The sequence below is a fragment of the Pongo pygmaeus genome, chromosome 12 (assembly GCF_028885625.2).
Source record: "Pongo pygmaeus isolate AG05252 chromosome 12, NHGRI_mPonPyg2-v2.0_pri, whole genome shotgun sequence".
Classification (NCBI taxonomy): Eukaryota; Metazoa; Chordata; class Mammalia; order Primates; family Hominidae; genus Pongo; species Pongo pygmaeus.
The window spans coordinates 105,152,691-105,180,364 of NC_072385.2; the positions used below are offsets into that span (position 1 = coordinate 105,152,691).

The following is a 27,674-nucleotide window of genomic DNA, read 5'->3' on the forward strand; positions in this document are numbered from 1 at the left end:
CAGTGAGCAGAGATTGCGCCATTGCACTCCAGCCTGGGTGACAGAACACGACTCTGTCTGCCCCTCCGTCTGCCCCCCAAAAAAAGAAAGAAAAAAGAAAAAGCTTAAGAGTTTTATATTTCATACCTGATGAGCTCGACAAATCAAATCTAAATCATGACGATTCAGAAATTTACTGACTACATCAGCTCCAAAAGTAAAGGAAACACCACGATCATTTTCTCCCCAGCCTTGCACATCCTTATCTGGATCAGACCATAGCAAATCACAGAGCAAACCTTTAAAGGACAGAAATACAGCAATTAAGAACAAAATTTACAGATTTATAGAATATAGCACATCTACATCAAATTTCAGTTCCTCTCTTGCCCTCTTACCTTTTACTAAACAATGACCATCACTTGCCTAAGTATTCCAGTCTATGTAACTTATACTTTTGTTAAAGCAACCATACAAACCATACAAATATAATCTTCCATGGCCTCTTAAGGTAGTACTTTCCAACCCTTTCCACATATAGGAAATATGTGTATGGCACTTACAGCACACAATACATGGAAAAGGCTGTTCATCTTTTGGGTAGTTTCTCCATATGAATAACCAAAGAACCCAGTGGTATTTCCTCAATAGTTCATCCTTTCCTTATGGTTCCACTGTTTCTGAGCACCACAGTCTATTCTGTTAGTCTATTTTATTTATCCCTGAGCCAATAACCGACTAGAGCTTTTTAATATGTCTTTATATTTGGTAGGGCTAGTATCCTCCATTTTTTTTTCAAGATTGTCTTGGTTACTTTTTGATCTTTTGTTCTTCCACATAAACATTAAAAACAATTGCCTAATTCCATAAAAAACTCAATTGTGATTTCACTGGAATTGTATTTGATCTACAGATCACTTGAGCGAAAAAAAACATTTTCTACTGAGACCCTGAGGATTTTTTTTTAAATGTGGAAGAACAAAATCAGATTAGATCCTTGACTTTGGTAATGTTTGGAGCCTTGGAAAAGAGGTCAGGGTTAAAAACATTTACCTGAGTATTGTCATCATATTAATGGTAGTGGAAATCTTAAGAGGGACTCAGACCACCTTGGGAATACAAAGTGAGAAGGCCAGCAAATGAATTCTGAGGAATTCAAACATTTAATAGGCAGGTAGATGAGGGAGAATGAGCATTAGGTATTGAGAAGGAATGATCAAGACAAAGGGCTTAGTACAGTAAACGTATCCTGAAAAGGGAAACCATCGTCCTAAAGTAGGAAATGTGCCATGAACAAGGGCAGCAGGACAAGACCAAAAATGTGCCACTTACAATTAAATCATCAGACCTCAATGCAAGTTTCTTGGTGATTGAGGGTAACAGAGTGGGTAAAAGTCCAACTGTAGTGATATTAAAAGAAGGGTGGATGTTGAGATGGTGATAGTGATTTTCTAAGAATTGTAGTGGCTAAGAGAAGATATATGTATATTTTTTTGAGATGGAGTCTCGCTCTGTTGCCCAGGCTGGGGTGCAATCTCGGCTCACTGCAAACTCTGCCTCCCGGGTTCACGCCATTCTCCTGCCTCAGCCTCCCGAGTAGCTGGGACTACAGGCGCCCGCCACCATGCCTGGCTAATTTTTTGTATTTTTAGTAGAGATGGGGTTTCACTGTGTTAGCCAGGATGGTCTCGATCTCCTAACCTCGTGATCCGCCCGCCTCGGCCTCCCACAGTGCTGGGATTACAGGTGTGAGCCACCGTGCCCAGCCAAGAAGATATTTTTTAAAGAGTTAAGTCAGTTTTAAGAATTTTAAATAATCCATAAACATCATAGTATGGTTTAGGAGGAAAGGGCATCTTCATTTTCAGTTACAGTACATCATATCTTGATAGAGGCATTATAAAATCATTTGTAGAATTAGTGGCAATGTATTCAATTTCTATCGTTGATATATCCCAAGCTCCCTGTATGATGTTTTAAGAAATTCACTAGCACACAAAATCCACTGAATAGTCAGTCTCAATTCTTAAGCCCTTTCTGGTTGAAGCTGACTCTTCGAAAATATACACCCATCCAGTGCTTAATAATGCTTTCATACTTTCCAGCCTCTTTCCAGTAGAAAGCAAAGGTATTAAGAATCTATAATTTCCTTTTTTTGGAGACGGAGTCTCGCTCTGTTACCCAGGCTGTAGTGCAGTGGCGTGATCTCGGCTCACCACAAGCTCCTCCCGGGTTCATGCCATTCTCCTGCCTCAGCCTCCCGAGTAGCTGGGACTACAGGCGCCCGCCACCACACTCGGCTAATTATTTGTATTTTTAGTAGAGACGGGGTTTCACCATGTTAGCCAGGATGGTCTCAATTTCAAGAATCTATAATTTCAGTGAGACAATAAAACTGTATAAAATTAGAATACAGTTTGAGGTTTAGGAAACATGACACTCTGGATGCATTAAAAAAATCAAATAATGGTATTAACAACAATCTGGAATTCTTTAACCTTAACAGGGTCAAGATAAGAATTTCAGGCCAAGCACGGTGGCTCACGCCTCTAATCCCAGCACTTTGGGAGGCCAAGGTGGGCGGATCACCAGAGGTCAGGAGTTCGAGACCAGCCTGGCCAACATGGTGAAACCCCGTCTCTATTAAACATACAAAAATTAGCTGGGCACAGTGGCAGGCACCTGTTATTCCAGCTACTTGGGAGGCTGAGGCAAGAGAACTGCTTGAACCCAGGTGGTGGAGGTTGCAGTGAACCGAGATCAAGCCATTGCACTCCAGCCTGGGCGACAAGAGTGAAATTCTGTCTCAAAAAGAATTTCAGAGTCAAGATTCATTGTTTAATGAGCTAGCATCACAATCAACTAGGCTGTTTCAAATAATGTATTAATTTATAAATTAAATTTCTGAATGTTGCAGACACTATCAAAGATCAAAATAACTGTTTTCAGCATCTCAAAAACTTCTCATTAAAATATGCTAAAATAAATAAAATATGCGAAAAATAGAAGTCTAGCATATCACACTTGAAATTTACATCTGTACTATAAACAGATATTCTGAAGAATGACTAGTAATACATATTTATATTATACCTTATTTTAAAAATAGCACCTTGGGTGTTTTTTGAAAGAGAGGGTCTCACTGTGTCACCCAGGCTAGAGTGCAGGAGCACAATCACAGGTCACTGCAGCCTCAACTTCCCAGGCTCAAGTGATCCTCCTGCCTCAGCCTCCTGAGTAGCCAGGGCGCCATGACATGTGGCTAATTAAAAAAAAAATTTTTTTTTTTTCCTCTGTAGAGATGGGTGTTACGTTGCCCAGACTGGTCTTGACTCCTCGCCTCAAGTAATCTTCCTGCCTTGGCCTCCCAAAGTGCTGGAATTACAAGCATGAACTAGTCCACCAGGCCTAAAAACAGCATTTTAAATAAAATACTATTTAAATACTAGTTTCTATTAGGTTTAATCAAATGTATTCTACAATTACAATAAAAAACTGTGATAAAATGCATACTTTAAAAAGTAATCAACACAACAAGTCGTGTTATGTAAAAAAGCTCATAACGCAGGCCGGGTGTGGTGGCTCACGCCTGTAATCCCAGCACTTTGGGAGGCCAAGGTGGGTGGATCACGAGATCAAGAGATCGAGACCATCCTGGCCAACACGGTGAAACTCCATCTCTACTAAAAATACAAAAAATTGGCAGGGTGTGGTGGCAGGCGCCTGTAGTCCCAGCTACTCAGGAGGCTGAGGCAGAAGAATCACTTGAACCCGGGAGGCAGAGCTTGCAGTAAGCCGAGATTGCACCACTGCCCCCCAGCCTGGTGACAGAGCAAGACTCCGTCTCAAAAAAAAAAAAGCTCCTAACACAATTTATTACAACATACAGTGTATTACATGGCTACTGACATCAGAGGATCTATACCATTCATAATGGTTGATGTGTAGTTCTGAGCAGCATTTTTTGTGGTGATTGTTGTTTCTTTTCTTTTCTTTTTTTTTTTTTTTGAGACAGTTTCACTCTGTCACCCAGGCTGGAGTGCAGTGGTGTGATCTCGGCTCACTGCAACCTCTGTCTCCCAGGTTCAAGCGATTCTCGTGCCTCAGCCTCTTGAGTAGCTAGGATTACAGGAACGCACCACCATGCCCAGCTAATTTTTGTTATTTTTAGTAGAGATGGGGTTTCATCACGTTGGCCAGGCTGGTCTGGAACTCCTGACCTCAAGTGATCCTGCCCACCTCAGCCTCCCAAAGAGCTGGGACTATGGGAGTGAGTGCCACTGCTCCCAGCCTTCCCACAGATTTCCAATGTAATTTTCACAAAACTGACCACAGGTCTCTAGAACCTTAAGAGCTCTAAAAATTTAAGCCAGGTATGGCACATGCTTGGAGTCCTAGCTACTCAGAAGCTGAGGCAGGAGGATTGCTTGAGCCTAGGAATTCGAGGCCAGCCTGGGCAACAGATTGAAATCCCTCCCACACCCCCTTGAAAAAAAGCTCTAAAAATTTGAAATAGAGGCCATAGAAAATAACAAAAAACTACTAGACATTTGAAAAGAAGGTAGTTGTATCCTTGCCTAAGAAGCAAAGGATAGATTAATTAAAAAACTTTTGGCTAATTTAACAAATTTTTGAAGAACCAATGCCAGTATGAATGACGGAATTTAGAAAAATAGGTATGAGGACTCAATAGCAAAATCTTTTTTGTGATCAAATAAGTGTGATAGAACTACATTATGACTATAAATAAAAAGGTTCCGCATTTTGAGGATCAGTGAAAAGTGAAAAATTGTGTATTACTGCAAATAAAGTAATCTGTAGCTGGCTTACTGACTATGAAAAAAGCTCTTTTATTTATTACATAAGCCAATCCTACTTCCACTAAATGTAATCAGGTTCAAATATGACAACACTTCACACAAAACAATTAAACTTCTCTCTATACTTACCTGTATCAGGGACATCAGTAGGTCTCATAATTCTCCGAATCTGCTCCATAGATTGCAGGTCTGGTGACAATCCTATAAATAAAAAGATGAGACATAGTACTAATAGCTAAAAATTTTAATATTTTAATAGTCACTGAATAAAAAGCATTTAATCAAAATAGATTCACTATGTGAAATTAGAGATACTGAAAAGTGTTCCTTTTAATGTCTTTTTTTTTTTTTCCTTTTTGAGACAGAATCTTACTCTGTCACCCAGGCTGGAGTGCAGTAGCGCGATCTCAGCTCACTGCAACCTCCGCCTCCCGGGTTCAAGTGATTCTCCTGCCTCAGCCTCCCGAGTAGCTGGGACTACAGACACGCACCATATCAGCTAAATTTTTGTATTTTTAGTAGAGACGGGGTTTCACCATGTTGGCCAGGCTGGTCTCGATCTCTTGACCTCATGATCCAACCATCTTGGCCTCCCAAAGTGCTGGCATTACAGGCGTGAGCCACCGCGCCCGGCCCCTTTTAATGTCTTAAAGGGCAACACAGAGTTATTAGGAATTCCACTTTGATATAATAGAGCATTATAATTGTTTTTTTTCCATTTTTCCCTACCAGGGAAATGAAATTCCTTTATATTTCAAAAGACTTCCCAAGGAAAAAAAAAAACTACCATTTTTTTTTCGAATCATTCCCTGGCCTTCATAGAAACATAATCAACTGCAACCCTTCCTACCACTTTTGCCAGTTCTTACCACTAATCTTCAACATTTTAACTTCTAAGTGAAAGTGCCTCACTTGGTTCCCTAAGACCTTCTTTCCACATCCCACTCCAACATGTTTATTATCTTCATGAAGTCATAAACTATTGATCAGAGGATTAACAGGAAAAGCTCACAAAAATACTTTGCAATCTTTGAAGTGGTATATAAGCTATTATTTCTCTCTGGTAGGCAATCCAAGTATCATTACAAGGAATGATGCTAAACGTTCATATCCATACTGCTACACTTCTATCCTTAGCTAAACTAATGTACAAGAACTACAATTCATTACGTGTTTAATATCTACTGGAAAACATATTTCAATTAATATAGTGAATTATGTTCTGCCAGAGAATAAACCATTTATTACCTCAGGCCTAGGCAAGTGCATCTATCTTTTCAGCGTTTTTCCACTTTAATTCTTCCTGTATATTGATGAAAAACTAATTTTCTTACACTATTCCCATTAAATTACTTCCCTGTACAAAAACCCAATATGGTTATTAAATCATTCAACAAACTCCGTTGCTCAATATTCAAATCTCCATAATCTGATCCCATCATTTCCCAGCATGTACTTGACCTTCTAGTCAGGCCAGTTCTTACACATTCCCTAAACTAGACAACAAAGAGTGTCTCAAGTCCTTTTAACTTCTCCAAAGTCTATTTATCCTCTAAAACCCATGTCTCCATACACACATGTACCCAGTCTTTCCTCCTCCTGACTTCTCATAGTGTCTTATTAAGTTCTGACATATTTAATACCTTTTATTACTCAATTATCTGTTTCATAAATATATCTTAGCAACAGGTTTTTAACTCTTCAAGATGGTCAGATCATACACTATCTACTAGCTAGGTGTTAGACATATACATTAATTTTTCAAATAAACTTTCAAAATAAACTTCAAGCTTATTTCATAAGCCATACAGAGTAACTTACCAATCTACCAAAGATTATTTTATTATTTTATTGTTAATACTAAAGCAAATATATTATATGAAGCCTAGAATTCTTGATATATGTGAATATGAAACTCAATTTTATTTGGATTCTGATGAAAGATTTCAATAAAGGCAGGAAGATAACGATCCTCTCATTTTTACTAATAAATAGCAGGGGCGTCTTTCTGTTAAAACTTCAGGCAAAGGAGACCTTCTCAAACAACTCTAGTTACCCTCTTTATATGTGAAACTATTTAAAGCAGCATTACATTTTCATTTATAAATAAATTTCTAATTATTAAAAGAGGTTTAGCCATGTTTAAAACAGTTTTAATCACTTGAGTTTTCATACAAGCACTGCTTTGTTTTCCCATAGCCTCTTATTATAGGTATTTTCCGAATAATAGAAGAATAAAAAATTCTGTAAGGCAAATTTACTAGTCTACCTCCATGACAACAGAAGATCTTCTCATCCACAATGGCTGCTATAGGCAGACAGTTAAAACAATCAGTGAAGGTCTTCCACAATTTAATATTAAATCTTCGTTTGCCTATAAAAAGAACAGATAGAATAAATTAAAAAATCTAAAACTGTTCTCATCAGTTATCTCAAAGCCAAGGGATTATGAATGATTTCAATTTTCTTCATTTCTTCTTTATGTTTATCTATAAAGAAGAACTTTTTCTATAATGCATAGATGTTATTTACATACTTTCAAAAAGGCAATAACTACAATAAACATTCAATACCTTCAGTAAAGTTACCAAGACTTCAAAGATTGTGCTGGGGGTAGGGGTGGGATAGGAAGATTTTGGTCAAAGAATACAAAGTATCAGTTGGGTAGTAGGAATAAATACAGAAGATTGATTGTATAACATAGTGACTACAGTTAACACTATATTGTATCTTTATAAAATGCTAAGAGTAAATTTTAAGTGTTGTTTTCTCCCAAAATGCTAACTTTTTGAGGTAATGCATATGTTTAATCAGCTGGATTTAACCATTCTGCAATGTATATACACTTCAAAACATCATGTTGTACATCATAAATACATACAATTTCTGACAAATAAAATAAACCTAATCAAATTTAACACTTAAAAAATCCCAAAGACTGTGCTAGGTGTTTTATGAAATACATCAAACAATTTTTGTCTTTTAAGATCACTATAATATAGCAATTTTTAAACAGTCTAATAGGCTCTTAGTTCATTTTTTTCCCTTCAATATGTGGACTAGTTAAATACCTAGCCAAACAAGCAAGCAGAAGTGAAAAGGTGCCTCTGGAAACTGTCCATTTTAACACTAATGCATTGATTAACACACTATAAACTTATTGCCAAGGAAGGAAAATTTCCAAGTGTTTAATTGGTATTCTCTTTTGTGTGAATTACAACTTGGCACTATAGCAAGTATAAATAGAGGCACAAAGACTATAATTTTCCTGTAGCCTAGCATAAAAAGCTACGACAAAGACAACCTCAAGTGTATGTTCACCTTTTTAGAGTTACTCGATTTTCCTGAATTTGGTAATAAGGTACAACTACTAAGCTAGGGAAGGGATGAAAGACACAAGTACTAACTTCCTGTGCTTTTATGCCGCAACCTGCCCCTTAATGAGTAAGTACATAACTCAAAGCACTGTTTATGAGTTGCTCTCCCATGCATTATTTCATTTGATGTCATTTCTATCCCCAAGGACATTCTTGCCCATCTTTTATCCTTTAAAAATATACCTCCATTTCTGATGTAGCTTTAGGAAGAATGTTGTAGTCTGATGTACTCCAACTCACTTCCTCTCTGCTAGTCTGATTTAAATAATTCAAACCACACACTACATCTCAGAAATAAAAATACAATACAAAATCAAATACAGAATCATTTCTATTAGAATGTAAGCTCATGGCTGGGCGCAGTGGCTCACGCCTGTAATCCCAGCACTCTGGGAGGCCAAGGCAGGTAAACCACCTGAAGGTTGGGAGTTCAAGACCAGCCTGATCAACACAGAGAAACCCCATCTCTACTAAAAATACAGAATTAGCCAGGCAAGGTGGTGCATGCCTGTAATTCCAGCTACTCGGGAGGCTGAGGCAGGAGAATCGCTTGAACCCGGGAGGCGGAGGTTGCAGTGAGCTGAGATCATGCCATTGCACTCCAGCCTGGGCAAGAAGAGCGATACTCCGTCTCAAAAAAAAAAAAAAAAAAAAAAAAAAAAAGAAAAAAGAAAAAGGAAAAGCTAACTAGCTAACTTCATTAAGCACTGGAAGCCTGATACAGCCTTTTTTCACTACAAGGACATACAGTCCCAGCTAGGCCGATGACCTGCTATTTGGCTGGACAGGGAAGGCCAATCAATGCTGGAGAAACACTTGGAAAAAAAATGTAAGCTCCATGAGAACAGAGATCATCTGTATTGTGTATTGCTTCATGCACTATGTTCACAATAGTGCCTGCACATATAACATACCCTCAAACTTGGTCAAATCATTACATAAATCAAGCAGATATGAGTTTGAATAGGTCTCTAACATAATTAAGGATTGAAAAAAAGCAAAAGTAGATTCTAACAGGGAAGACAGCAATAAAAAATTCAATTTGAAGATTATAATTGATTCTAAGTAGTAATTAACCAAATAAATACTTACTCCCGTATTCTAATAAAACCAAAAGACCAAATTTGAACCTAGTAGGGTATTTTAATAATAACACTTGGAAACACACAATACCAAATCGGTGATTTACCTACTAATGAAGAAGAGAGTAAAATAAGGATACCCCAGAGCATTCAGTATCTTTGTCTTTCAAGGTTTATAGACACAGATTTAAATTCTAATAATATAAAACTTTGACTTTTAAATAGTTTCACAGAACTTCTCAATAATTCTTGTGACACAGGACTAATAAAAGCTGTCATACCACAAGAATGCTGAGAGCTAAAACCTTAATGGACACTAGAAAACCAGGGGCCACTGCCTACGGTGACTTCTGTTTCACCTGGATAGTTTACTAGATAAACTAATTTTAAAAGAGCCTCTTCAGCCAAGTAAGCTGCAGTCAATCTGAAATATGACCAAGGAGATCTCAAGGAACCAATTTAATTAGTAACACGTTTCCCAGTTTCTGGTTCTTCTTCCTGGCCTATGCCTGATAGATCTTATTTTGAAAAAACTCTGAATCAAAGGAACTCTTCTGAACCAGAAAATTATTAGGCAATGTTTCCATGAATTACTTTTCTAAGTCTTTATTTTCACTTACATTCATCATAGAATCCATAAATGCGATTGATGCTAGCACACTCATGGTTTCCTCTTAAGAGAAAGAAGTTCTCTGGATATTTGATTTTATAAGCCAATAGCAAACAAATGGTTTCCAAAGACTGCTTTCCTCTGTCCACATAATCTCCTAAGAAAAGATAGTTGGCTTCTGGTGGGAAACCTCCATATTCAAATAATCTCAGTAAATCTGTATACTGTCCATGAATATCTCCTAAAAAGAGAAAAAGTCAGTTTTAGAAAAATTGGTTACTGTTATAAGCAGCTTCTATGAAATGATTCCCAATGTTCACATCCTGTGAAATCCTCCCCTACCCTTGAGTATGGGCTATATTTGGTAACTTACTTCTAACAAGCAAAAGTGAGATGGGCTGTCACTTCCAAGATTAAGTTACAAAAGACTGTGACTTTCATCTTGCTTGCACTCTCTCACCTTCTTCCATGCTTGCTGATGAAACCAGCTGTCTAATGAAGCATCCCACGTAGCAAAGAACTGAGGGAGGCCTCTGACCAACAGCTCATTTGGAACTGAGGCTCTTAGTCCATCAGTCTATAAGGAACTGAATCCTTTCACAGTTCAACCTTCAGATGACTGCAGCCCGAGATCACGCCTTAATTGGAGCCTTGTGAGAGACCCAGAGCCAGAGGACCCACTAAGCTGTTCCTGAATTCCTGACCCACAGAAATTGTGAGATGGTAAATTAATGTTGCTGTAAGCCACAAAGTTTTGGAATGATTTATTATACAACAATAGATAACTAAAACAATTTTATTATCTGGTAGTTCAACTTACGTCACTTTTTAACGCCAAATATGGAGACAAATAGTAAACCTTTAGAAATATGTAGTATAAATAACTTCCATTACCTTCAAGTTATTTCTATATTATATTTTAAAGAACACCTTCAAAGAATACTTTAATTCTAATCATTTTAGGATCACCTCTAAGTAACTACATTTGCTTCATTTAAGTTTATACAGGGGATTGATTAGTTCCCCCAAATTCTGAATTACTACCTCTTACTTGAAGGAGTGATATTCTAAGTTAATTGATCCATTCAACAAACATTTACTGGCTAGCTGTGGTGGCTCATGCCTATAATCCCAGCATTTTGGGAGGCCAAGGCGGGTGGATCACCTGAGGTCAGGAATTCGAGACTAGCCTGGCCAACATGGAGAAACCCTGTCTCTACTAAAAATACAAAAAATCAGCTGGATGTGGTGGCACACGCCTATAACCCCAGCTACTCAGGAGTATGAGGCAGGAGAACCACTTGAACCCGGGAGGTGGAGGTTGCAGTGAGCCAAGATTGTGCCATTGTACTCCAGCCTGGGCAACAAAAGTGAAACTCTGTCTCAAAGAAAAACCAACCAAACAAACAAAAAAGAAACATTTACTTAGCTAGTATCTCTTATTTGCTGGGCAATGTATAAAGGATTGTAAAAAAGCCACTGTAAAACTTAAAAGAATACCAGGTATAAAGTAGTATCATCTTCAAAACAAATTTAAATAACATCAAAGTTAGAAGACCACAGATATTGCCATATTGACCCTCTAAATTATACACCTATTTTTTTCTAACCAGTGTACTATGATGCCCTTTTCTTGACATCCTTGACAACGCTAAACATCAATCTTTGGTATTTTTTTATAATCTGACTAGAGTTGGAGACTTGCTTTAAATTGCACATCACTGATTACTAAAAAAAGAGGCTGAGGTCCTTATGTTTACTGGCCATTTGAATTTCTTCTAAGACCTTCCTCTTCCTATGTTATTTTTATATTGTATCGTCTTTCTCTTATTTATAAGAACTCTTTATATATTATAAATAGAACTCCTTTTATCTGTTGATATACAGCAAGTACTTTCATCTTGTCTGTAACTTGTCATTTTTATAAGTTTCAATTTTTATACACTTTTATTTAGTAAAGCCTACTGATCTGTTTTATACAAAATTTTCAAAAAATGTTTTCTCTAGATCTTAAACATGGGAGGAAAAACATGATTCAAAAGAGTTGTTTCCAACTTTACCCATTTACATACCACAAATTTTCAGCGGTGCTTCCAATTCCAAAAGAATAGGCTGGCTGAGAAAGATCTCCCGAGACTTGATACATAAGCCTCGAACTTCTGCTTCAGTCATCTGCACAATCTTTCCTGGACGACATCCTCGTACTGATAAACAATAAATAAAACAGTGAGTTTTCTAAAATTTACTCATAATAATCTTTCAAAAAGAGTCATGCCCATATTTTAAAAATCAGAAAAGTCACACAGGCAGCAAATTACCCTATTTGGTCCCATGGTTTAAAATAATGTTATTCTATGATCTTTGACTTCTATTTTCATTGTTACTGGTTCCTGATGATGCTCCTCAAGTCTGCTGTTGATCAAATGCAGTCCTGTTTTTTGCTGTCCTGTGACCAACCTGGGGCCTAGTAGCCAAAGAGACCTAAAAGATTTCAGGGCTGGGCGCAGTGGCTCATGGCTATAATCCCAGCACCTTGGGAGGCTGAGGTGGGCGGATCACCTGAGGTCGGGAGTTCAAGACCAGCCTGATCAACATGGAGAAACCCCATCTCTCCAAAAATACAAAATTAGCCAGGCGTGGTGGTGCATGCCTGTAATCCCAGCTAATTGGGAGGCTGAGTCAGGAGAATCGCTTGAACCCGGGGGGCGGAGGTTGCAGTGAGCTGAGATCGCCCCATTGCACTCCAGCCTGGGCAACAAGAGCGAGACTCCATCTCAAAAAAAAAAAAAAAAAAAAAGATTTCAGAGCCCGCACCCTTTAAGGTCTGGCCTGCTTATCTCACATCTAGTAGGATATCAAAACAGCATCATTAAGAACAATGTGCTATGAACAAAGGGAGATTAAATAGTAATTGTCAGTAGGTGATTTAGCTTCACACACTTTCTTGGAATGTCACCAGCAGTCTCCAAAATTTTAGCAACCCCTATCTCTACTTTCTGATCAAAACAAATACAAAAAAGATATCAGCTATGTATTAAAAATTAACTTATCGTTACATTCCCAATAGAGCATTATATTAAACCTCTAAAGGCTATTTGGATGGAGTGAGGCACTTTTGCATTACTGAGCCATAAGATAATATGGTTTCCAGTAACTTGTGGGATGAAGGGGAGTAGAATGGTGCATGGAGAGAGAAAAGAGTTCCTTATTTGCCCCACTGAACTCAACTTGTAATCATTTCCTCTCATCACCATCTCCCCTGACTCCCTTTAACCTTAAATTTACTGCTGAGCTCTCATTTAATCTTAAGTGAAAGAGCATTTAAGAAAAGAAAATAGGCTGGGAGCAGTAGCTTGCCCCTGTAATCCCAGCACTTTGAGGGGTCAAAGCAGGAGGACTGCTTGAAGCCAGGAGTTCGAGACCAGCCTGGGCAGCAAAGCAAGGCCCTGTGTCAACAAAAGATTTTTTTAAAAAACAGAATTAGCCTAGCATAGTAGAGAATTGCTTGAGGCCAAGAGGTTGAGCCTGCAGTGAGCTATGATGGCACTAGGGCATTTCAGTCTTGGTGACAGAGCAAGACCCTGTCTCTGCAAAATAAAAATAAAGGCCGGGCACAGTGGCTCACACCTGTAATCCCAGCACATTGGGAGGCCAAGGTGGGTGGATCACTTGAGCTCAGGAGTGCAAGATCGCCCTGGGCAACATGATGAAACCCCATCTCTACCAAAAATACAAAAAATTAGCTGGGCATGATGGTGCATGCTTGTGGTCCCAGCTACTCAAGGCAGAGGTTGAGGTGGAAGGTTCACTTGACCCCAGAAGGCGGAGGCTACAGTGAGCTGAGATCGTGCCACTGTACTCCAGCCTGGGTGAGAGTGAGACCCCATCTCCAAAGTAAAATAAAATAAAATAAAATTCCACATATTTCTTGCTAAAAATTGCTGATTCCTTTGTCAGGTCAATAAGAGGCTTTAAAAAAAAAGGCCTCCACATGCAAAAGCTATATATTCCATTAATATATTAATATAAAAGTCAAAAGGAGGCAATAAACAGGAGACACAGACAACATCCAATGTGCTTTAGCAAATATGCTAGTTTAGAAGACTATCCCTGAAATTCAAAACAATGATCAGCAGAACTGCTTTTATTATGGGAACTGATATAGCTTCATTAGTGCTTGTTCTCAAACATCAATTACCTACTTCTGATGCATATTTGGGTTTTTCTAACACCAAAAAGACATCTCAGCTTTAGTGTTAAATGTGGAAGATTTTAGTTTAAGGAAAAAAAAATGTGGCCAGCTGCAGTGGCTCATGCCTGTAATCCCAGCACTTTGGGAGGCCAAGGTGGGTGGATCACCTGAAGGCAGGAGTTTGAGACCAGCCTAGCCAACATGGTGAAACCCTGTCTTTACTAAAAATACAAGAATTAGCTGTGAGTGGTGGCGGGTGCCTGTAATCTCAGCTACTTGGGAGGCTGAGGCAGGAGAACTGCTTGAACCCAGGAGGTGGAGGTTGCAGTGAGCCGAGATCGCACCATTGCACTCCAGCCTGGGAGACAAGAGCGAAAATCTGTCTCAAAAAAAAAGTATTCGCTTTGGAAGAATTAAAGGTCTCAAACTGCTTTCAGACAACAAACACACAGCTAAAAGTACTTACAAACTGTATTAACTCTTCAACAAATGTTTGAGAGTCTACTGTGTATTAGTTGTTTATAGAGATAACAATGAACAAAAACAACAGTACATTATCAAAACTTAGTTGTAACTTGACTACTAAGTCAAAAGACTAATGTGGGTCACTTCAGTATGTCAATTTAAAATATTCAAATGACAGTGGTGAATATTTTACCTAGTATTTATTTTATTCCCTCTGTATAATTTTGACTTCTCAAGTAATTGTGTAACTAACATTTTTACAGAGCTATGAAGTGCTTCAACTTGTAAGTCAAGCAAATCCACAGAAACTAAAAATTTACCAAAACAAAAACACACTGCACAGAAACTTTTTACATTTCACTGACTGTAGGATGCACATTTCTTCCTTAACTAATGTCTCTGAAGTTGTGAGACTCTTGCAATTAAAAGCTTCTTACAATTGTAATTGGCAGCCCCCCCACCAACTTAGTGGCACATAAAAGTGCATTTAATAATCAGTCACATCTTAAGAGTTGATGAATGCAGTTAGAGAAGCTAAAGGTTTTCCCAATGTTTAAAACTCTGACAAGAGTTTTAGAAATTAGAAATAAATTAGCCAAAGGTTGGACAGAATAAGGCAGATGTCCCAGGGCAATTCCAGCTGTCTTCCAATTCAAAAGTCCTGCTCCTTTATGTACTCTCAAGACTTCTGAAAAAAGGAAGAAATCATCCGGGCAACCTGTTACACAGGGCAACTAGACTGCTATCACAGCATCCATGAGGGATTCCAGTGTTTGGATATCCGAACCCTGCTGGATTATAAAGATATTATAAATCAGCATACTTCATTAGGTGCAAAGCACCTTCACATCAATCATTTCATTTAATCCTTTTCACACCCCAGGAATTGAAAAGGGAAGCTATTATTTCCACTGTACAATGACAGATTAAATAACTCACATAAGATCACGGTGCCCAGGTTTTGTAAGACGGATGGGAGTGAGAAGCAGCAGAGAGGGATTCAGAATCAGTCTTCTAACTTAAAGCCCAGTACTTTTTCCACTTCACCACATAAAATTTTTGGATCAAAAATTTCCTAGAAATTTTCAGCATGTAGTAATTTCAGACCAGATAAAATCCCATGATAGCAAATATCTACAATACTTACTACTGTTTAGAAAATATTTTAACACATACATGTAGTATACTAACTTTATGGATGTAACGCAATGAATTTTAAACTATCTATATACCTGAGTAACCACCATCCAGATCAAGATACAGAATGCTTCCTGCAACCCTGAAGATTCCCTTGTGCCCTAACCAATGACAGTAATGCCTGAGGTTACTATCCTTATTGCTATCAGTATATATTGATTTGATGTATTTATGAATTAGACTTTTAGATAAAAAGAAACATGAGAATGCTCTTTTGCTCATTATTGCATCTGTGAGACACATCCATATAATTGTGTTTAACCGTCATTTGAAATACAGGCTGAGTATCCCTAATCTGAAATCCAAAATGCTCCAAAACCCAAACCTTTTTTAGTGCTAATATGATGCTCAAAGAAAATGCTCATTGGAGCATTTCAGATTTCAGATTATCGGATTAGGGATGCTTAACTGGTAAGTATAATACAAATATTCAAAAATCTGAAAAAAATCCAAAATCCAAACACTTGGGGTCCCAAGCATTTTGGATAAAAAAATATTCAACCTGTATTCCATTGTATGAACATATGACAGTATCTTTACTACTCTATTTGGATTATTTCCAGTTTGGGGCTATTACAAATGCTATGAATATCCATAGACATATTTATCTTAGGTATGTATAGAACAAAGCAGTAGAACTGCTCGGGTCACAGAGATGGTTTATTTCATTAAGTAGTAGATACCATCAGTTTCCCAAAGTGGCTATACCAATTCATAATCCTCCTAACACTGTTGCTCCACATCTTTACTGATACTGCAAATTATCAGTATTTTTAATTTTAGTCATTTTGTTGGGTATATGGTGGTATTTGTTGGATTTAATTTGATCTCCCTGAGGACCAAGGTTGTCAAGTACCCTTTTTTATCTTTTTGTGATGGAGTCTCACTCTGTCACCCAGGCTGGAGTGTAGTGGCATGATCATGGCTCACTGCAACCTCCACCTCCCAGGTTCAAGGATTCTCCTGCCTCCTGAGCAGCTGGGATTACAGGTGCACACCACCATGCCCAGCTAATTTTTGTAGAGACAGGGTTTCACCATGTTGCTCAGGCTGATCTCAAACTCCTGACCTCAATCTCCCCACCTTGGCCTCCCAAAGTGCTGGGATTACAGGTATGAGCCACTGCACCTGGCCATTGAGTATCTTTTTCATGTGCCTAATAGACCATTTAGGTTATCTTTTTTTTTTGGACAAGTTCGTTTTAAGTCTTTTGTTCATTCTTTAAAACTGGACTTTTTCCATCTCTTAATGCTATCTTTTGATGAACAGAAGTTCTTTAATGAATTTAAATCTTAAAAAATCTTAGTCAATCTTTTTTTGGTTAAGCCTTTTTGCATCTTATTCAAGAGATTCTTGCCTTCTCTAAACATATTTCCTTATGTTTCCTTCCAGATATTTTGTTTTAGCCCACTTCATTCTATAACCCATCTCAAATTAATTTTGTGTATGGTTTGATGTAAAGGTCAAGGTTTTTATCCAAGCAGATACCCAGTTGATTCAGCACCATTTATCATAAAGATCATCCTTTTCCCCACTGAACCGCAATGGCAGCTTTGTAGAAAAATCAGGTGACCATACAGGAACAGGTCTGTTTTTAGCCACTATATAGCTCATTACCCCATTTGTCTATTTTTGCATCAATACCACAATGTCTTAATTCCTATGGCTTTTTATAAAGTCTCGGTATCTAGTAATATAAACATCCCAGTTTTGTTCTTTAGATTTTCCTTTTGAACTTTCAAATATGTTTTAAAATTGGCTTGTGTCTATCCCCTCCACCCCCAAACTTGTGAGGTTTTAAACTGGGAATAAGGCCGAGTACGGTGGCTCATGCCTGTAACCCCCAGCACTTTGGGAGGCCGAGGCGGGTGGATTACCTGAGGTCAGGAAGAGACCAGCCTGGCCAACATGGTGAAATCCCGCCTCTACTAAAAATACAAAAATTATCCAGGTGTGATGGCGGGTGCCTGTAATCCCAGCTACCCAGGAGGCTGAGGCAGGAGAATCGCTTGAACCCAAGAGGCGGAGGTTGCAGTGAGCCAAGATCGCGCCATTGCACTGCAGCCTGGGCAACAAGAGTGAAACACTGCCTCAAAAAAAAAAAAGGGTGGGGGGAATAAGTAGGTAAGTCTAGAGAGAATTGATATCTTCACAATTTCAAGTCTTCCAATCCACAAACATGGTATCTCTCCTTTTATTTATTTCTCTCAGCAATGTTGTATACTCTAGTATGGCAGGCTTTCACGTTTTTCATTAAATGGATTTTGGCTGACATCTGTGATGTCATTTCTTTCAAATGTACTGAGGGGTGCTTTATGGTATAGCATATGGTATATTTTAGTAAATGTTTCATACATATTTGAAAAGCATATATATCCTGAAATTATTGAGTGAAGTGTTCTATGTCCGCCAAGTAGGTCAGGGTGGCTGTGTTGTTCAAATCTTTATCCTCACTGATTTTTTCCTGTTTGTTCTACTAGTTACTGAAAGAGGGGCACTGATCTATGGTTGTGGTTTTGTCTATTTTAACTTTTTATAATAGTTGTCAAACTTTCCTTTTAGTTTTAGACCTATACTATCACATATATAAAAATTTTAGATATTTTTCCATTAAATTTATCCTTTTAGCATTATATAATGCCCTTCTTTACCTCTAGTGTTATTTCTGGTTTTAGAGCTTTTTCCAACATAAATATAGCCAAGTCAGCTTTCATTTGATTAATGTGTGCATGATATTGTCTCCCCCCGCCCCCTCCCCCCTTTTTTTTCACTTCCTCATTTGTGCCCTTAGATTTAAAATATATCCCTTGTAAACAGTATCTATAATAGTTAGGTCTTCTGAGCTTTGCATTAACTTCAATGTTTGCTCCTTTTCTTTTTCAGATGGAGTCTCACTCTGTCACCCAGGCTGGAGTGCAGCAGCATGATCTCAGCTCACTGAAACCTTTGCCTCTCAGATTCAAGCGATTCTCCTGCCTCAGCCTCCCGAGCAGCTGGGATTACAGGCACCCACGCCCAGCCAATTTTTGTATTTTTAGTAGAGACAGGGTTTCACCATGTTGGCCAGGCTGGTCTTGAACTCCTGACCTCAAGTGACCACCCGCCTCGGCCTCCCAAAGTGCTGGGATTACAGGTGTGAGCCACCGTGCCCAGCCTGTTTGCTCCTTTTACATTTAATATAATCATCGACGAAGTTGGGTTTAAGTCTACCATTCTGTCATCTGTTCTGTTTGTCCCATCTGTTCTTCATTGCTTTCTCTTTCCCTGCATTTCTTTGGAGTAATCAATTATTTTTTTACTATTCAATTTTCTCCTCTATTAGCTTTTCGTTATATATTTTTTCATTTAGAGGTTGCTCTAGAGATTACAAATACACTTTTGACTAATAACCACCCCCCTCCAGCCTTTTGTTCTACAGTTGTCGTATTTTTGTTTCCACATATTTTAAATCCCACAAGCCACAACTATTAAACAGTCAGAATTTGTATTTACTCACATTTATCCTTACCATTGTTCATTTCTTTCTGCAGTTCTTTGCTTTTATCTGTTATTTTCTTTCAACACAAAGAACTTACTTTAATATTCTCTAGTGCCAGCATATCAGCAAAATATTTTCTCAGCTTTAGTTTGTCTTCATTTTACTTTACTATTGAAGGATATTCTAGATTTAGAATTCTAGACCAGCCTGACCAAGATAGAGAAACCCCGCCTCTACTAAAAACACAAAATTAGCCAGGCATGGTGGCACATGCCTGTAATCCCAGCTACTCGGGAGGCTGAGGCAGGAGAATCGCTTGAACCCGGGAGGCAGAGGTTGCAGTGAGCCAAGATCATGCCATTGCACTCCAAGCCTCGGCCACAAGAGCAAAACTCCATCTCAAAATAAATAAAGAATTCTAGGTTGTCATTTTTTTTCTTTCAGTGCTTTAAAGAGAACACCATTCTATTGTCTTCTGTCTTCCACTGTTTCAGGTGATAGATCACCCATCATTCGTATTATTGTTCCCTGAAGATAATGAATTTTTTCTTCTGACAGCATTTAACATTTTCTCTTTCTCTTGGATTTTTAGCAGCTATGTTCAATATGGTTTTCTTTCTATTTACCCTGCTTGGAATCACACAGCTTCTTTAATCTGTACTTTGATATCTCTGTTTTGGAAAATTATTAGTCAATATTTCCATCCCATTGTATGTCTATCTCCTCTCTTTCTGGGATTCCTATTATACATGATAGACCTTTCCACTGTCTATCAGCAATACATTAATCTCTCATGCTTTCTTCTGTACATTTTTTTTTTTCTGTCAGCACTAGATAATTTCTATTGGTTTTTGGTCAATTCAGTTTCATCAGCTTGTCCAAAACAGCATATCCTATTTGGTGAATGAAATATTGAATTATGGATACAAAAATGTAGAAGTTTTAGATAATACCTTTCTCCAACGAAGGTTGTTTCCTTTTAGCAGCAGCACAGCAATAACTCATTTTCCTGAGGGCTGGTCTGTTTTAGTTTTGCCTTCAATCGTAGGGAGTGGTCATGATGGGGCCACAGTGGAAAACTCACGGTGTAATAAGGCCCCTCTAACTTGGCAGGATTTGAACTTCCATTTTTGCCTCTCTGGCATTAGATAGATACTGAAACGTCTGCTCAGATCTTTAGCTTTTCAGATACTGTTTTCTGCTGGGTTTCTTCTCTTGCTTATGTGTACCTCTGAAGTCAGTCAATGACTTTAGAGGAATCTGACTGCAGATTGAGGTTAGATTTTATGTGGTTCTCTCCTCTCCTGGACTTAAGCTTCAACTGCTTTAGTGGCCCCAAACTTCCACCTTTCTTCCTTAGCCCAGTGAGACCATCACTTTTTATTTGGGATCTATTTCCCCTATGGCACAAACTAGGAAATGTCTCCAGGGAAAAAAGCCAGGGTGACTGGTGAGTTCACACTATATGCTTCCCTTGTCAAAGATCAAAACCCCTCAACAATTTTCTGTGTTGGTTGCCTCTTCAACAATGGAATGGCTGCTGAGAGGCACACAAAATGTGATTATGCATACACTAGAAATTCAGGTGATTACATTAAAAAAATTGAGGAATGACTTGTCAAGGACTAGACACCATGGCTCCTAACCCCAATTTATTTCACCTGACTTAATCAGTCACACAACTTTGGTGGGAGCACCAAGGTTCCCTGACTTCCAGTAAGGTAATCTTTCTACAATCATGTTTACATTAGGAAAGGCAGAAAAACTATACCAGTATTCAGCAAACTAAGGCCAAGGGGTCAAATCTAGCCCAACGCCAGTGTTTGCATGGCTTGGGGCCTAAGAATAATTTTTTACATTTTTTAAATGATTGCAAAGAAGCGAAACAAAAGAATCCTTTGTGACATATAAAAATTATATGAAACTCAAATTTTGGTGGCCATAAAGTTTAATGAAGTATAGCCACTTATTTATCACTGGACACATTCATGCTACAATGGCAGAGCTGAGCAGCTGTGATGGACCACATATGGTACTCTCATCACTTCACACTGCTTTTCGGTGCATCACAAATTATAGAGATGCAGTTACAACCTGGCAGCGTCATGGGTGTCACGATTATTGCTGTACTGCAACATTTTATTTACTTTTACTACCAGTGCATACTCATCATGTCAAAGCAAGAAAAGTGAACTTTGAATGTTGTGTTTTTAAGACACAATAAAGTGAGGATTATGTTATTTAACTGGGTGCTAAGGCATTGTAGTCATTATGTAGCTGTGCTAAAAAAAACACAACATATACTGATGTTACCAGATGGAGCACTCACCACAGCATTACCAATTCATAGTAAAGCAATGGTGAGGGAACTTTTTAAAAAATTAAAACGAAATCTCATCACAGCAGAATTTCTTCACAAAAATAAAAATGTGTCTGCAACTCAAGTTTCCAAGTGGCCCATTTGTTAGCCAAGTTAAGTCATTTATCAATGGTGGGTTAATTAAATTGTATCTGATTGGAAAAACTGAAGAACTATGTATGTCTTGAGACAATAAACTTTTTTTTTTTTTTGAGATGGAGTCTTGCTCTGTTGCCCAGGCTGGACTGCAGTGGCACGATCTCGGCTCACTGCAAGCTCTGCCTCCCGGGTTCACGCCATTCTCCTGCCTCAGCCTCCCGACTAGCTGGGACTACAGGCGCCCGCCACCATGCCTGGCTAATTTTTTGTATTTTTAGTAGAGATGGGGTTTCACTGTGTTAGCCAGGATGGTCTCGACCTCCTGACCTTGTGATCCGCCCGCCTCGGCCTCCCAAAGTGCTGGGATTACAGGCGTGAGCCACCTCCCCAGCCAAGACAATAAACTTTTAAAGGCCATTAGCCTTTCTGTAAAAATGGTGCTTGAAGAGTTGAGGACACTGGGAGCAAAATTAGTAAACAATTAAAAAACAAGCCAAATGGTTCTGAGTGGTGTTCCTTGGCTCTTGATGACAGGTGTTACCAATACTTGTTATTTGGGGAGCCAATCCTGATTCGAAGTGACTGAAAAGTTACCCTCTATAAATAATCTATGTGGAACAACTAGAGGCAAGAATATTCTCAAAGCAGCTGAGAAAAACTATTTTAGTACAACCTGAAGTGGAATCTGCTAAGATATGTCACAACTGATGATGGCAAAGTAGAAAAATACTTAGTTGGACTGTTTTACAAAATCTGAGAAAATGTAGGATGTTTGAAGTCTGGTGCAGTTTTTTTGTGGAAAAATATCTTAATCAGGTATTACTGAACCAGAGGCATCAACGGTCAACTTCATTTGCTCTAATGAACTTAACCACCGTCAGTTTCATGAGTATTTGTTAGTAATAAAAACTGAATATCCTCATTTGGCCAGCCACTCAGGATTTTGATGGCTTAGCAGTGACAGCTTTATTGTAATTTATTTGTATTCAGGGCTGATACTGAATTTTTTCTAAACAAGAAGAACCACCCTCAATCACTATTATCAAACACAGAAGAGTTTTAGAAATTAAATTCTGTGGCAGATCTAGTAATTTTTCCCCTTTTAATTCGAGGTAGTCTCCATTCTACAAAATAGAATGAAAGCTGCCCTGAATGTTTTCTAATAAATTCAGCCTAAAATTATAAGGCAAAAAAATATGAGAAACTTCTATTGTGGTAAGTCATTCTGACAACTAATACTGTCTGAATTAAAGCAAGTTGCTTTATTTTTTAATTTTTTACTTTTTGAGATGGGGTCTTGCTTTATTGCCCAGGCCAGAGTGCAGTGGTGTAATCAGGCTCACTGCAGCCTACTGGCTCAAGACATTCTCCTGCCTCAGCCTCCCAAGTAGCTGGGACTATAGGCACATGCCACCACACCTGGCAAATTTAATTTTCTGTAAAGACAAGATCTCACTATGTTGCCCAGGCAGGTCTCAAACTGCTGAACTCAAGTGATCCTCCTGCCTCCTCCTCCCAAAGTGCTGGGATTAAAGGCGCGAGCCACTGTACCCAGTCAGCAAACTGCTTTATACATAACCCGTGCTGCCAAGTAAGACAAGTGAGATCTTCATTCCCACACAATTTTGCAGCAGATATATTTTTTTCAAACTCAAACTAGCATTCTTCAAACCTTGACTCAAGTGCAAAAAAAATTTCCATATATCAAAATCCATTTAACTGTGCAGCTGAGGAACTTCCACCTAACCCTCTATTGGAAGTGATTAATCTGCAATGTAATGACATGCTAAAAGGCAAGTATCAGGAGAATTCTATAAATGCTTTCCAAGTGATGAATATGCAGTATGTCCCTGTGTAAAATGACATCTTCTAAGATGAAATACATAGAATCTCACTACAGATTAGCATCAAGAGATGACCACTTGCAATCAATTTTGATGACAGAGAACATTAACTCTGAATCTCAATTAAGCAAAATGTTTATCCTCTCCCAAAAGAATTCTGTCCTTTACTCAACCATTATATTTCACATTTTATATCAGTGTAAAAATTTTTCCATTGCAGGTTTGTCTTTCCAACGCACATATCCAAGGGTATGTGATATATACGTGTCTGTGTGTTGTGTGTATACTAAATTTTATTTTTCACTAACCTTCTGCTACTTTCCCCAACAAGTTCTTACTTATCATTACCTCTCTAAAACAGAAAGGATGGCAAGAAAAAAGCACTAATTCCAACACCTATGCATGGTGTCTCATAAATTTTTATTTTTTATTTTTTTTGAGACAGGGTCTCTCTGTCGCCCAGGCTGGAGTATAATGGCATGATCTTGGCTCACCGAAACCTCCACCTCCTGGCTTCAGGTGAATCTCCTACCTCAACCTACTGGGTAGGTGGGATTACAGGTGTGTGCCACCATGCCCAGCTAATTTTTTGTATTTTTAGTAGAGACGGGGTTTCGCCCTGTGCCCAGGCTCGAACTCCTGACCTCAAGTGATCCACCCGCCTTGGCCTCATAAAATCTTAGTAATCTTCACTGACCACTGGTATTCTAATTCTCACTTAATCCCCACCCCCAAGATTACATACTAATTAATGGCAGTTAAATCTAGACATCCTAATTTTTTCCTAGCATTTTCTCCATATTTAGCACAAAAGCCTGCTGTTAAGCAACAAAAAGGCAGAAAAATAAAAATTCTACAATTGGCTAAAATGTGGAGACTCTTTTTTCTTTCTTTTTTTTTTTTTGAGACGGAGTCTCGCTCTGTTGCCTAGGCTCGAGTGCAGTGGCACAATCTCAGCTCACTGCAAGCTCTGCCTCCCAGGTTCACACCACTCTCCTGCCTCAGCCTCCCGACTAGCTGGGACTATAGATGGGTGCTACTATGCCCAGCTAACTTTTTGTATTTTAAGTAGAGATGGGATTTCAGCATGTTAGCCAGGATGGTCTCGATCTCCTGACCTCGTGATCCGCCTGCCTCGGCCTCCCAAAGTGCTGGGATTACAGGCGTGAGCCACCACGCCCAGCCCCCTTTGCTTTTTCATTCTTTCTCTCTTGCTTTTCTTCTCCCTCTCCCTCTCCCACTCTGTCTTCCTTTCCTCCCCATCTTTCTCTATGCACACAACACACACACGGTTTTAAGTGAAAAAAAATTAGGCAGCTGCTGTACTTCCCTCTCATCTTAGGACTGCCTGTTAACAATAATTAATGTGGGCCGGACGCGGTGGCTCATGCCTGTAATCCCAGCATTCTGAGAGGCTGAGGTGGGCGGATCACGAGGTCAGTTCAAGACCAGCCTGACCAACATGCTGAAACCCCGTCTCTACTAAAAATACGAAAATAAGCCAGGTGTGGTGGCGGGCATCTGTAATCCCAGATTACTCGGGAGGCTGAGGCAGGAGAATCGCTTGAACCCAGGAGGCAGAGGTTGCAGTGAGCTGAGATGGTGCCACTGCACTCCAGCCTGGGTGACAGAGTGAGACTCCGTCTCAAAACAAAAGAATAATGTGCATTCAGAGACCAAAATGGCCTTTATTGGCTCTGTATAATACCACAAATTGTCTGTAATATTGTGTATATATAAAAATATTTTTCTGAGAAGGCCTATGGCTTTCATGAATTCACAAAGCATAAGTAAAAAGTCATTTCAGGTACATTGGTAAACAAATAGCAAGTATAATGAGAAAAGAGTGAAGAAGAAAAGTGACAGATACAGGTGAGGGCTAGACATTTCAGGAATAAAGGACTTTTTTTTTTTTCACTGCACTGACATCTGCTTTGATAATACAAAAGCAAGGATGGGTGAAACTGTTAGTGTCTCAATACATACCAAGTCAGTGGCACCAAACCCCACTGGTAGTCAGTCACTGTGTTGTTCATTGCAACACACATGCAGTGAAACACAAAAAAGGCAGCTTCATGTATGCCCTTTGGTAAAGCAGTAGAAATGATCAATTTTATTAAACTTCAATCTTTGAATACATCTCTTTAATAATCTACATGATAAAATGGAAATGCCCACAAAGCACTCCTGCTCCATCCCAGAGTACAATGGTTGTCGCAAAGGAAAGCACTCCTGTGACTGTTTTAGTTCCAAGCGGACCTAGACACTTTTTTTCACTAAACACTTTTACTGGAAAGTATAACTGACAAACTATGGTTATTCAAACTTAGATATTCAACAGATACACGTGAACATGAACAAAGTGACCCTGTCATTTCAAGGAAAACAACTGACAGTACTTGTTGCCAATGATAAAATTCAAGCTTTCAAGTTACAAACTAAAATTCTAGAAACCTTGTAATCAGCACCATAAATCTGACAGCTTCTCCATAATTAAGGACTCTTCTGATGAGATCTTGTAACATTAACAAATGTCATTTCTGGATACTGTATTACATAATAAGCTGTTTCAACATCTGGACATCTGCATAACTCAGCTGAATCAATATTACCCAAATGAACAATGCGTATTATAAAGTCATGTGTAAGATCCATTTAAAGTACAAGAAAGATCAATGGATTTTAATGTAAGAGAACATAAAAATTCATGGATATAATTTCAGATTCCACATCTCTTTTAAAATTCACCTTTAAAAAACCACCACTTGCTGATTTTTGGTAATAACATCAGAGAATACCCACAATTATCTAGAACAGCTATTAAACTACTACTCCTTTTTCTAACTACGTATCTGTAGGACTACAGACTTTCTTCATATTCAACTAAAACAAGGTATCAAAAGACTGAAACAAAACAGATGTGAATTCAGCTGTCTTCTGTTAAAAAGACATTAGATTTGCATAAAATGATGGCACTCTTCTCACATTTTTGCTTTAGAAAAGTTATCTTCATAAAAAACATTTATGCTAAAATGTAATACACTGCTACTTAAAGAACAGATATTTATTTATTTATTTAGAGAGAGAGTCTCGCTCTGTCGCCCAGGCTGGAGTGCAGTGGCGCAATCTCAGCTCACTGCAATCCCTGCCTCCCGGCTTCAAGCAATTCTTGTGCCTCAGCCTCCCAAGTAGCTGGGAATATAGGCATGTGACACCACGCCCAGCTAACTTTTTTGTATTTTTAGAAGAGATGCGGTTTCACCATGTTGCCCAGGCTGGTCTTGAACTCCTGGCCTCAAGCAATTCCACCCGCCTCGGCCTCCCAAAGTGCTGGGATTACACGTGTAAGCTACCATGCCCGGCCGAGAACAGAAATTTTTAAATTCTCAGTTTTAACTTCTAATGCAATATTGTTAAATACCTCACATAAATAAAAGCTCGTTTTCAATTCTTTACATATATGGAGAATTTGAGTGTAAGAGGGTCTCAAGACTCAAAGTTTAAGATACACTGCCCTATAGTTCCTGGCCAAAAGCAAGCATACAACAGCGCTGAATCACTTTTCACCATTTTATCCTACCTAGAAATACCTTTCCCTCTCAGCACCAACACTGATATGTCAAACCAGATTATAAACGCTGAATAATGGGAATAGTAAAGAAACTGTTATACATACTTACATACAAGAATGGTGGTTATATGCAATAAACAGAAAGTGGAGGAAACTGTAACTGTCACATACTTACAAGAAAGCCTTCTCAAAATTAGTATGGGGAAGTTCCAGGACTCAGTGGCATAAAGAGCTCTCTGTTAGTATTTCCTAGCTCAGATTTGTACCAAGCAATAATGACGGCTAACATTTTCTGACCTTTAATGTGTCAAGAATTGTTTGAAGGCACTATCATATATGCAGAAGAAACTGGGGCAGGGCTGAAATACACCCAGAATCTGTGTCCTTAACCATTATATAAGATGGCATCCCAATGTATCAATACTTACTAATATTTGAGTAAACACTTAACTGAGTAAACATCTGGTTATCATTCAGGATTCACATAATTCTAGTAGCTGGGGGTCTGAAATTCACAAAAGCTATTCCTTTCTGTCATCTAAAATCAGACCTCACTCTTTCTCACTGACAGGTTTGCAAGTTTCTCCCCCTCAGAAGTCTG

At 38.6% G+C, this 27,674-nt stretch overlaps 1 protein-coding gene across 2 annotated transcripts in view; it reads right to left on the bottom strand.

Moving 5' to 3' along the window:
• The window catches only part of PPP1CB (protein phosphatase 1 catalytic subunit beta), a 50,333-nt gene that overhangs the window by 12,735 nt on the left and 9,924 nt on the right, over positions 1–27,674 (bottom strand). For both annotated transcript variants that reach the window (XM_054474875.2, XM_063649423.1), the window contains exons 3-7: positions 11,941–12,072; positions 9,879–10,109; positions 7,069–7,173; positions 4,929–5,000; positions 127–278 (exon numbers count right to left, since the gene is read on the bottom strand). In XM_054474875.2, coding sequence (XP_054330850.1) covers positions 127–278; positions 4,929–5,000; positions 7,069–7,173; positions 9,879–10,109; positions 11,941–12,072 — 692 coding nt within the window. The remainder of the gene's footprint in view (positions 1–126; positions 279–4,928; positions 5,001–7,068; positions 7,174–9,878; positions 10,110–11,940; positions 12,073–27,674) is intronic.